This window comes from Balaenoptera borealis, assembly GCF_965194805.1.
Source record: "Balaenoptera borealis genome assembly, chromosome: 20".
In the NCBI taxonomy this organism is placed as follows: Eukaryota; Metazoa; Chordata; class Mammalia; order Artiodactyla; family Balaenopteridae; genus Balaenoptera; species Balaenoptera borealis.
The window spans coordinates 25,940,458-25,952,003 of NC_138879.1; the positions used below are offsets into that span (position 1 = coordinate 25,940,458).

The 11,546-nt window shown below is 54.3% G+C and overlaps 1 protein-coding gene across 4 annotated transcripts; it reads left to right on the forward strand.

The window, feature by feature from the left end:
* Positions 1-194: 194 nt before the first annotated feature.
* On the forward strand, positions 195-10,755 carry COPZ2 (COPI coat complex subunit zeta 2). 4 transcript variants are annotated; one of them, XM_082373230.1, is made up of 9 exons: positions 210-417; positions 1,144-1,218; positions 2,741-2,822; positions 3,493-3,584; positions 4,022-4,077; positions 5,210-5,344; positions 7,722-7,773; positions 8,399-8,437; positions 10,412-10,755. In XM_082373230.1, the coding sequence occupies exons 1-9, from the start codon at positions 307-309 to the stop codon at positions 10,457-10,459; spliced, it is 690 nt and encodes a 229-aa protein (XP_082229356.1). In that variant the 5' UTR covers positions 210-306; the 3' UTR covers positions 10,460-10,755. The 4 variants fall into 4 exon arrangements, with proteins under 4 accessions (XP_082229358.1, XP_082229359.1, XP_082229356.1 ...); XM_082373231.1 differs by having other exon boundaries at positions 220-417; positions 5,267-5,344; XM_082373232.1 differs by lacking the exons at positions 7,722-7,773; positions 8,399-8,437; positions 10,412-10,755 and adding an exon at positions 7,487-7,633 and having other exon boundaries at positions 195-417.
* The last annotated feature ends 791 nt before the right edge of the window (positions 10,756-11,546 follow it).

Here is an 11,546-nt window from a genome sequence, read left to right on the forward strand (position 1 = left end):
AGAGGGGCCGGTCCTGGGACAAACGGAGGATGCAGGGAGCTCTGGGCTTTGACGAGCCGAGGAGGGCGAGGGGAAGGAGAGGTGGGGGAAGGAGCGCTGGGGTGTGGGCGCAAGGCGGAGAGGGCGGGAACGAAGAGGAGAGGAGGGAGGGCGAGGAGGGAAGGGCCGCGGGGAAAGGAAGGACACGCGCAGACGGGCAGAGAGGGGCGGACGCGAGGCCGGCGGCTGCCGGGGAGGAGCGGGCGGCGGCCCCGGGGGGCGCGGGGCGGGGTGGGGCGGCGCTGTCAGCGCGAGGCGGCGAGCGGAATGCAGCGGCCGGAGGCCTGGCCACGTCCGCACCCGGGGGAGGGGGCCGCGGCCGCCCCGGCCGGGGGTCCGGCGCCGCCCGCCCGAGGCCGGGAGCCCGCGGGGCTGCGGGTACGGAGCGGGCGGCGCCGGGGGCCGAGCGGGCGGCGCCAGCTCCCAAGTCGCCCGCTGGGCGCTGGGGAACTTGGTGCTGCCCGGACCGGCCGGGGAGGGGCGGCGCCCGCGCAGGCAGAAAAGTTCCTCCGCGCGGACTCGGGAGGAGGCCGGTCTGGCGTCCGCTTGGGCGAAGTTCTGGAGCAGTCCGCGTGGGCGAGGGGACGGCTCGGCGGGGCTGGATTGCGATTCTCCCGGAGGGTTAGGGAGCCGCGGGGCCGCCCCGGGCCTCGGGCTGACGTGCGTGCTTCTGGAGTCCGACGGGCCGGGGGCTGGGGGCGCGCGGAGAGCGCAGGTCCAGCCTCGGCCGCTGGCCGCTGGCCGCTGGAGGAGGAGGCTCGGCGCCGCTGTCCCCCCGGCCCAGGTTCTGTGATACACTCCGACTCGGGCTCTGGAGCAGTCAGTGCATGACAGAACTTGGGCCCGGACGGACCTTCCGCACCCAGTGGGCACAGCGCCCACCCGGGGCCTGCAGTGGACCATCTGCCTGGGAGGGGAGCGGGCACTCGAGTGGCCCATGTGGCATAGGGTTGGGCCGGAACCAGCTGTGGATCTTTGGGGTTGGGGTCGCTGGAGCCTGAGGATTGACTCTTGGGACCGGCAGGTCCCGTAGAGCCAATGAGAGGGGGTCTGCCCTGAGTTAGGGGCCAACGGAGCTCTCCCCCCCACCCCGCCCCGTGTCAGTTGCAGGAACCTTCCCTCTACACCATCAAGGCTGTCTTCATCCTAGATAATGACGGACACCGCCTGCTGGCCAAGGTAACCTCCCACCCTCACCGGAGGGCCCCTGAAGACACTGTGCCACAGGCCCAAGAACAGAATTCCCCACCCAGCTGCCTCTCCTGGCAGGAGGGACCCCACTGTGGGCTCTGCGACTCAGAGCAGCTCAGCTGAGACCCCTCCAAAGGCCATTCTGTCCATCCTCCTGCCTTGTCAGACTGCTGGCCCCTGAAAGGGGGGAGGCTGTCTCCTCTGTTTCTAAAATGTTCCCTAAAATGTCTTCTCACCATCTTTTCCACTGGCCTGGGACCCCGGGGTCCTAGTCCCCAAATTCTGAACCTCCACTTTTCTTCTACAGCTTGGTAAACACTAAGGATTTAGAACCAGACAAGATTTTAGAGACTATATAATCCAACTCTTTCATTTCACAAATGAGGAAAATGCAGTCTAGAGAAGCTAAAAGAGTTGCCTGTGGTCACAGGTAGTAATATCAGAACACAGATCCAAACTCAGATATTTTGACCTGAAGCTCAGGAGGGTGGTTTTCACTGCACCAACTATTCAACTATCTGGTATCTATGCTAGTGAACATGGCCAGGATAAACCAAACTAGAATAATCCAAAAATAAATGTCTATCATCAACACAATTAACTATAGTAGGGCTATGGCACCTAAACTAGCTATGAAATGCATTATAGATTTTTCGTTTGTATGGGTTGAAACTTTTTGACTTCATGACATTGAAATGAGCTTGTTCACCACAGCAGTGGCCAGCAGGAAGACTGCTAATTTGCCTGCAGATGGGGTACTAAGTGGCAAAATCCACATTCAAAAAATTGAAAGCTGAGCTGACCATCTCTTGCCGCAGCTGGTCAGAGGTGGCTCGGCAACCAAAAGTTCCAGGGCCTCCTCCCAGCAGATCACATCCATGTTCAGATGCAGGAACTGAGTCAGAGGGAGTCTCATCAAACCCAAACAAAACAGCATTGACTTAATTAGGCAGTGTGTGCCAGGAACTTTCCCTTAGATATTTCATCTTCACCATAACCCTGTCTGAAGTCAGACCATCGTTGGCGTTCAATCCCAGCTCTGTCCCTTACAACTGTGAGATGTCAGGGAAGTTACCTGACTTCACGCCTCAGTTTCCACATCCATATAATGTGGATAATAAAGTAGCTGTTGTGATATTATTGTGTTAAAGGGCCCCTGGCTCTGCCTTCTTTCCTGTAGACTCAGGTTAGTGTAGAAACAGTGTGGCCTAGTGACCACCACGGTCTTTAGCACGCTGCACATCTGCAGAATGTACAAAGGCCTTCAAGGAATCAGGGCAGGACTCCACAAGAAGGCTTCAAAATTCCTCTACTTTTTATGACTTTCTTTGCTCAGAGTTTGTGTTTATGGGGAAACAGTGAGCAGGCAGGCCTAGAGGGCAGCGAAGAGAAGATGGGGCACGGCAGCAGGGTCCCGCTTGGCCAGCACCCACCATTCCCTGCCACGCATCCAGGGAGAAGCCAAGCTCTGTGGAACAGCTGTCACCTTTTCTCCTTCCCTTTCACCTAGTATTATGATGACACATTCCCCTCCATGAAGGAGCAGATGGCCTTCGAGAAAAACGTCTTCAACAAGACCAGCCGGACTGACAGTAAGTGTCCGCCTCTTGCTTGTGCAGAACTTTCAGATGCACACCGTCATCTTCATCTGGACACATCTGTCCCCGTTGGCCTCACACACCCACAGGCCATTCCCTTTTCTTCAGAGGTGCTTTTTCCTCTCCTTCCCAGCTGTTCTCTCTTCTTCCGGTGAGCCTTCACTCCCCTCCCTCTCAACCCCCCCTCTTCCTGCTTCCGGCATGCCTGGACTTCTCTCAGTGGAAGGGGCCCGCACTAGCCTGGGGCTGGTCTTAGGCATTGCATATGGTGGGCGAAAGGTCAGCCTTGAACCAGGTTTGTTGACTTCTTAGAATGAGGCAGTCAGGTGCTAGGAATGGAGTAGAGGGTGGGGGGAGGGACACAGAGTTGCCTAATGGTAGTGTCCCTAGTGCGCGTCTTTCCAAGGGTGCTAGTCTTTGCAAGGGTTCTTTGTTTGGCCTCACAGCTTGTGGGATCTTAATTCCCTGACCAGGGATTGAACCCGGGCCCTTGGCAGTGAAAGTGCGGAGTCCTAACCACTGGACCGCCAGGGAATTTCCTTTGCAAGGGTTCTCTGGAAGGGGAAGAAGGAAATAGGGCAAGAGGTGCAGAGCTAGAGACGGGGAGGAGGGGCCAGGCAGAGATGACCAGAACTGAGACCCACCCCCCCCGCCGCTCTTCTAGGTGAGATTGCATTTTTGGGGGGCATGACCATCGTCTACAAGAGCAGCATTGACCTCTTCCTGTATGTGGTGGGCTCATCCTACGAGAACGAGGTGAATTCAGGAGGTTGGAATGACAAGGAGGCTTGGATTCTGGGGTAGAAGCTGGGAGGCTCACCATTGGTACCCCTCCTTCTAGACTCTGGAGAACTGGGAGCAGCCAGAATGGTTCTTTCTGGAACAGTGCATATCCATGATGTTCCTTAGATTCCTTGGGTACCGGAAATGGAGTCCTCTGCAGAGAGCTTCTGTGTCTTTCTTAAACATCACTGGAGAAGGATGTACTCAGTGTCCCAGAGCAGGCACTCCAGTGCTTCCAACCCAAACACGGGGAGGGGAGGGGCCCTCTCAGGTCAAACTGCAGTCAGGCTCCAGCCATGTCCTCTCTGAAGAGGGACAGCTGCCCACACAGTCAGGCTCTGAGGTTTCCTTTTGGCCTTCTCAACCTCAAGCTGTCTCGTTTTCCTCCTCCCATATCTGCCCACCCCCAGCTGATGCTCATGTCTGTTCTTACCTGCCTGTTTGAGTCCCTGAACCATGTGTTAAGGTGAGTGAGGTCCTCTATCCTCCAAGGCTCCCATCCCCCAGACCTTGGTACATCACAGAGGTGGGACCCTTCCTCCCTGCTTTTCTCCTGAAGTCCCCACAAGATTAAGGCTGGAGGGCTTCCCTGGTGGCGCAGTGGTTGAGAATCTGCCTGCCAGTGCAGGGGACACGGGTTCGAGCCCTGGTCTGGGAGGATCCCACATGCCACGGAGCAACTGGGCCCGTGAGCCACAACTACTGAGCCTGCGCGTCTGGAGCTTGTGCTCGGCAACAGGAGAGGCTGCGACAGTGAGAGGCCCGCGCACCGTGATGAAGAGTGGCCCCCACTCGCCACAACTAGAGAAAGCCCTCGCACAGAAACGAAGACCCAACACAGCCAAAAATAAAAATAAATAAATAAATAAAAATTAAAAAAAAAAAAAAAAAAAAAAAAAACAACCACAATGTGATACCACTATACATCCACTAGAATGGTTAAAATTAAAAAGAGATGATACCAGCTGTTTGTAAGGATGTGGGGCAGCCAAAACTCTCATAAGATGCTGGTACCACCTTTAAAAAAAAAAAAAAAAAAAAAAAAAAAAAAAAAAAAAAAAAAAAAAAAAGATTAAGGCTGGAGCCAGAGCATCCTCCTGCAAGGACCCTGCCCTTTACCTGATCAAGCAATGGTATGGCCAGAAAACGAGGTCTAGAGAAGCTAAGTGATTTGCCTGAGGTTACAATCTATTTATATCAGAGCGGAGATTCAAACTCAGGTTTTCGACTTGAAGCTCAGGGTGATTTTCCCTCCACCCCCATTCAGTGATCTGGTATCTACCCCAGTGAATGTGGCCTGGGTAAACCAAACGCAGATAACCCAAAAATAAATGTTCACAGTCGACACAATTAACTACAGTAAGGCTATAGCACCTGAAGTGCTATGAAATGCTTAAGGGTGGGCACAGGGTCCCTGCTCAAAGTGTGAGGGCGGTGGGCAAGGGGAGCTTAAGGAAGCAGACCCGTGCTCTGGGCAGGGATCCCTTGCCCAGGTGCTGCCCTCACTGCCCTTGACATACTCCTTCCCTGTGCTTGTGCGGGGGATTGGCGGTGGGAAATGAGGCAATCTTTGGAGAGAGCGGGTCCGCCTCACCTAGGCAGGGACCCGGCTTCTCCTGGCCATGGGGAGGTTCCAGAGCTGTGTCCGCCTTCAGGAAGAACGTGGAGAAGCGCTGGTTGCTGGAGAACATGGATGGAGCCTTTCTGGTGCTGGACGAGATTGTGGATGGCGGGTGAGGAGGAGGGGAGGGAAGAGGGGCTGGTCAGGGACACTCACAGTGGGAGGTGCCCTTGAAAGTCATCAGCTCTAGGTTGCACCCAGCACACTGTTGGCTCTCTGGCCAACTTCTCCCTCCCTTCCCCCAGCATATTCCTGGTGTCCCATCCCCCCACCCCACTCATGAGGATGGAGGTTGACTTCAATGTTAGCCAAAGAGAAGCACACAAGAAAGTAATCTGATGTCCAACTATGGCTGACTGTTGACTAGGCAGGGTTTGGGGGGATGGTTTGATTTCCAGTGCCCAGGAGAAGCAGGCAGCACAGATACTTGCCCCTTCCTGGGAAGACTTCCTTCAGGCCGAGCCCTGCTGCTGCTACACCTCCTGCTCTTAGAGATTCATTCCAACACCAACTAGACGCATGACCTGGGCCAATTACTTACTTTCCTTACTTTCTCCATCTTTCAAATGGAGACAGTAAGGGAACTGCCTCAAAGGGTGTGGGATTAAATAAGGTGATGCAAGTGAAGCTCATGGTTTTCCTTCAATAAATGTTTCCTACTATTGGCATAAGATTATAGTCTTAGGAGGGTGGGAACTCTTATGAGAAGTGTTGGTTTGTGAATTTCCATGGGGGTGGTGCAATATTCAGGGAAAAAAAGAAGTTCTGGCTCTGGGGCAAAGGGTAATGGAAACGGATCACCTGAAAGACATCCACAGGCCTCTGTCATTCCATCCATTTAATAGATGAGGAAATAGAGGCTCAGAGATTCAAGTGCCCAAGGTCACATGGCTAGGGAGTGGCAGGGCCAAGATCTAAAACATGTGCATGTTTCCAGAGATTGTGCTCTTTCCACAGCACTGTACTACACTGCTGGGGGACAGGGGCTCTGGGAGGTGGGGTACTGTGGGGTTCCTCCCTCCTTCCTCCCTCCCTCCTTTCCTCTATAGCTATTGACTGCCTGCTGCTACTGCTACAAGGCCTTGTGCTAATTGCTAGGACCCAAGAGTGAGGGGAATAAAACCAGGTTTTGTGGAATATACAATTTGTATATACAACTTGGTAGACTGTCTTTAAGGAAAGCAAAGCACACACACACACACACACACACAATTACAAATACAAAATGAGGTGCAGGGCCTTGGAAGGACCTTCAAAAGGGAGGGTGTAAGCTTTATCAGCTTCCGGTCTGTGCCCCTAGATGGCCCAGTTTCTGCCCCCTGAGGGGCTCACAGTTTTCCTCCAATGAAAATCAGGGAAGTGTCAGTGGAGGCAACACCTGAACTGGAGCCTTGGCCTAGGATGCTCTGTCTAAAGGACCCCTGGTGAGGGATCTGGGGCTGCAAGTGCCCCTGTGATGGGCCTGGGAGAGGCTCTCAAGAAATGTTTGTTCACTTCCTTCTGCCCTGGAGGAGCCTCACTGGGTGAGGAGGAGCAGTCACTCAGTCCCCATGGGCCCTAACCTACCCACAGTGACTGGCTCTCAGCCCTGCACACACCCACACCTGGCTTCAGAACACCCCCAGGGCATCATGAAAGAGTGTCAACTAGCCGAGAAAAGCCTCCATAACTGGGTCTGTCAAAAGGGAAGGTAGGGGCTTCCCTGGTGGTGCAGTGGTTGAGAATCTGCCTGCCAATGCAGGGGACACGGGTTCGAGCCCTGGTCTGGGAGGATCCCACATGCCATGGAACGGCTGGGCCCGTGAGCCACAATTACTGAGCCTGCACGTCTGGAGCCTGTGCTCCGCAACAAGAGAGGCCACGATAGTGAGAGGCCCGCGCACCGCAATGAAGAGTGGCCCCTGCTTGCCACAACTAGAGAAAGCCCTTGCACAGAAACGAAGACCCAACACAGCCATAAATTAATTAATTAATTAATTAATTAAAAAAAAACTAGCTGTTTATCCTCAAGCAACCGCTCTCTTTAAAAAGAAAAAAAAAAAGGGAAGGTAGATTCTGATTTTTGGAGTTCCATTTCTTTCATGTATGGCATGACCCTGTGGCATAAAATAATAGTGAAACAAGATAGGGACCCCGGGGGGGGGGCCTCTCTTCCTTCCCTGCATCTGAATCCATCCCTAGACCCAGAGGTGAAGTGAACTTTCTAGAGGTCTCAGTTTTTGAGTCCCTGCTTTTGACAACCTGATTGTTCTAGACTGGACTGCCCTCACCTGATCTCTAAGTGTTTGCCCAGTGATGATGAAGTGTGGGAGAATCAGAGCTGAGGGTGCTCCGTGGTGAGGGAGAGGTCTGGCTTGAGGAGTATCAGCGGGAAGGTACCTTGGAGGGGGAATGTAGGATACGACGGGGAAGGGAAGGGCTTAGCAGGGAGCGGAGGCAGAGGGAAGCATGTGGCTGACTTTCCTCCCGGTTTCTCTCTCATCTTGTAGTGTGATTCTGGAGAGTGACCCCCAGCAAGTGATCCAGAAAGTGAATTTTAGGGTAAGAGTCACCCTGCATCCCCCCTCACTCCCATCTCCTCCAGGCTGCCCTTCCCATCCTCTCCACCTCCTGTCCTCCCTGTATCTGGGCTGCCAGAACCCCGATGGTGGGAACCCAAGCTCCTCTAGCAGAAGCAACCACTGGGTTGACGCACTTGTTGGGGGAGCCACAGTTTGGAGGAGTGTCAATTAGTAAAAGAGATCTCTGTCCTCTCCCCCTGTAGAATCACAGACACCTCACCATCCTCCCTAGTGGGAAGTACAGCCTGGGGAAATAAATAAATCCTCACAGAGACACCTGGTGGCTGCCTTGGCCTTGAGGTTGGCCTTGGGGGTGTATAGATAGAACCTCCCTGCCCAGTTTGGCTTCTCATGTCTGGATGAAACCTTTCCTCTCATCTTTATTCTCCCTCACTCTCTCACTCACCTTGTGCCATAGATGGGCCCTGGGCTCCCAAACAAGAAGCTCTGGGACTTCCACTAAGTGGTGATACATGTGCAGTTCTGGATCCCCTGATCACTGCATCTGTTCGCCGCCACTACCCCCAAGCCCCTTTCCCTCGCCTCTCTTTCTTCACCCAACACCCTCGCCCTGGCCTGACCACCCTGACTCTGCTTCCCTGCAGGCGGATGACAGCGGCTTAACTGAGCACAGTGTGGCACAGGTAGGCCCCCTCCATCTGCCTTGGCCAGAAAAGGGTTAGTGGGAGGAGAGCAGAGCATCCCAGGGGTCCCAGTAGGGCTATCAAGGCTGAGAAGTCAGGGGTGCAGGAGGGAAGGGATGACAGTGTCAGGCCATCTCTTGGAGACAGTCAGTGGAGGCTTCCAGGGTCCCCTAGGTGATGTGGAGCTGGGTATTAATAAATGATGGACACCTTCCTAGCAGTTCACCTTATCTCCTTCCTGGCTTGGTGTAGTTGGATCAAAACCCAGGATGACCTGCCCACCCTGGAGATGGCTGGGTCACTTGTTCCCCAAAGCAATCTGGGGGCTTAGGCCTCTGATGCTTCCCCCAACCTAGAAAAGATACCAAATTGAGTTTTCCTCCAAACCCTCACCCCTGCTGTTTAGGGTCCACGCTGAGATTGTTAAGGGACCCTTAAATCCATGATGGGATCTAATTCTCACCACTTGCCACCGTGTCCCCGAGTGACCTGACTATGGAAAAGTCTACCCCTGCCAGTCCCCTGCATGGTCCTATCTGGAAGTGCATGTGGGGCAGGGGTGAGGTTTCTGGATCTGTGGCTTGACTGGTTTCCCAGCTGTGCAAACTTCCTGCTTGTCAAGCTTGACCTCCATTCTGTCTGCCTGCAGGTCTGTCTGCCCAGACTAATCCTGCTTTTATGGAGCTTCCTGCCCTGGCACTAACTACCTCCTGCTGTAGTGGCCCAAGCTCAGATGGGCCTGTACCATCCCATGTGGGGCCCCAGGTGTGGTGCCCACTTTCCTGTGACTGCCCTTCGTGCTCACACTGCCTCTCCCTCTTCCCAGTTCCCAGTGCCTCCTCCTACCCTGCTGAGATGAATGCAGCCGCATGGCAATTTTCAGGGCTAAAGAGGTTAAGGAGCAATGAGCAGAGCAGATAAGAACAGGAGTGCTGGTGTGAGTCATCCCAGGATGTATGTTGTGCCTTATCATCTACAAGCTGGGTGGCCTAGGGCAAGTTACTCAACTTCTCTGGGCCTCACATAATCACAGGACACTCCTCATAGAGTTATTTTGAGAATTAGATGAGCTAATGCATGGAGAGCTCTTGGCATAGATCCTGTTTTCCAAAGGGGGAAGGAATGAAGGCACAGCACTTTTAATGGAATTCTTGAGTAAAAAAACCGAGGAAGTTGCAGGTAGTGAATGGGAGATGAAACGAGGAGAAAAATTTTTGCCGAGAGAAGCAGGAAAACTCCAGGGCCAGGCTGTCCCTGAGAGAGGAGGGGTAGTGGGCAGGAGGAAGGGACATACAGTGTGGGATTGACCTTCTTCGAAAGGGAATGAGGCTTGATGGCTGGAGGGACAACCTGAGGGACATACCTGGGGTGCCCACCATGTTGGCATGGTATGTGCACAGTCGTATGTATCTGTGTAAACATGGGGCTGAGGCTGTTTCCTCAGCAGGATGTTAGAGTGAACACATCTGAGTGCAGGTGACCCTCAGCAGAGTCTGCCCAGGAGCCCTTTGCCAGCTGTGCCACATCAGCAGCAGGTTGGGGTGGGGTGTTGAGGACCTACTGCCAGCCAAAGCCAGAGCTAGGGGTTTGCTGAGGTGTCTGGGCACAGGAAGTGTCAGGCCTGGGCCCGTCTCTGCCTGGACGTGGCACTGTGGGCGGGAGCTTGAATGGCATGGTGTGGGGAGTCGGGGCTGCTGCCACACCCAGGGCTGCAGATGCAGGAGCGGAGAGCTGGGCAGGCTCTGGCCTGGGCTGGTTGTTGGCTGCAGCCAGTTACAGCTGCTCTTTCCATCTTGACCGCCCGGCCCCACTTAAGGCAGGCAGAGATGAGCTGCTGCCACCTAGTGACCGGGGATTATAGGGACATGTAGAGAGGGGCTATAGACCCCCCTCCCCCGACTCATTGCAGTGTTAATGTACTTGTCATTCCTCCCCAGTAATTCTCTCAACCTTCCACACCCCCGCCCCACCCAGGTTCTTCAGTCTGCCAAGGAACAAATTAAATGGTCGTTACTGAAATGAAGGCTGTGCATTCAAGGCTCCCTGCCTCCAGACCATTCCCCCAATCCTGGCAAAAGCACAAAGACCCCAGGGAACACCAGAGACCCCTCTATATCCCCAGGCCTTCCCAGAACTGACTCCCGAGGTCTCCGGCCAGGGACTCTGAGATGCAGAGGTTTGGCTTCAACACTGAGTCACCCCTTCTCACTGTCCTGGCCTGCCCTTTGGGCCTTGAGAACCAGCTGAGCTGCCTTAACTCAGACCTTAGGCATCCCTGGCCCCAGAGCCCAAATAAACCTGCTTTTGTCTCCTGCCAATGGTCTCTTTCTCTCTTGACCTGGGATGTGTGTGTGTGGGTGTGTGTGTTCTGATAAGGGCTTCTGCACTCTGTGGGGCTCATCTCCCGGATGCCCAGTTCCAGGGTGTATCCTTGTAGTTGTGTGACTGGGGAGAGGGGTGGGTCAATGGAGAGGAGACAATTTAACACAGTGAGGGGGTGTGACACTGATACTGGGGCCGTATATGTGGTGTGGAGGGCTGGGTATGATTGTGTGACAGGGTAAAAGAGTCATAATGGGAGGAATGGTGCGTTTGTGGGGGAAAGGAGAGCAAAAGATGGTACACACATGGTGGCCCCGCTGGGATTCTTAGACTCGCTTTTTCCATTCTCGGCCTCCAGGAGGGAAGGGTGTAAGGTTTCCTCTGGACAAACTGAGGAACAGCACGCCTGTTTTTCTTGGCTTGCCTGGGAAATTGCCGCGGAATTCCTCTGCTGGCATATACCCTGGGCACTAGAGCCCTGCAAGCTTGCCATGGCTAGGCCCAGATACTAGGGGTGATGAAGCACCGGCCAGCTCCCGCCTTGTATTTGTGTCCAGAGCACCCAGTGCGCTCGAGGGTGTGAAGAATTGCAGGTCCAAAGGGGGAGACGGGCGGAGGGGCATTCTATAGGCAAATGGGAAGGATGGAGTGACTTTCGGGGGACACGACTCCCTTTTTCTCTCCCCGTTCTAGAACCTCCCCTTTCTCCCTTTCTTTCTCAGACATATACACTTTCTGCGTCACGTACAGAAGTCCCCGAGAGTGTGTAACATTTCCGCCTGGCACA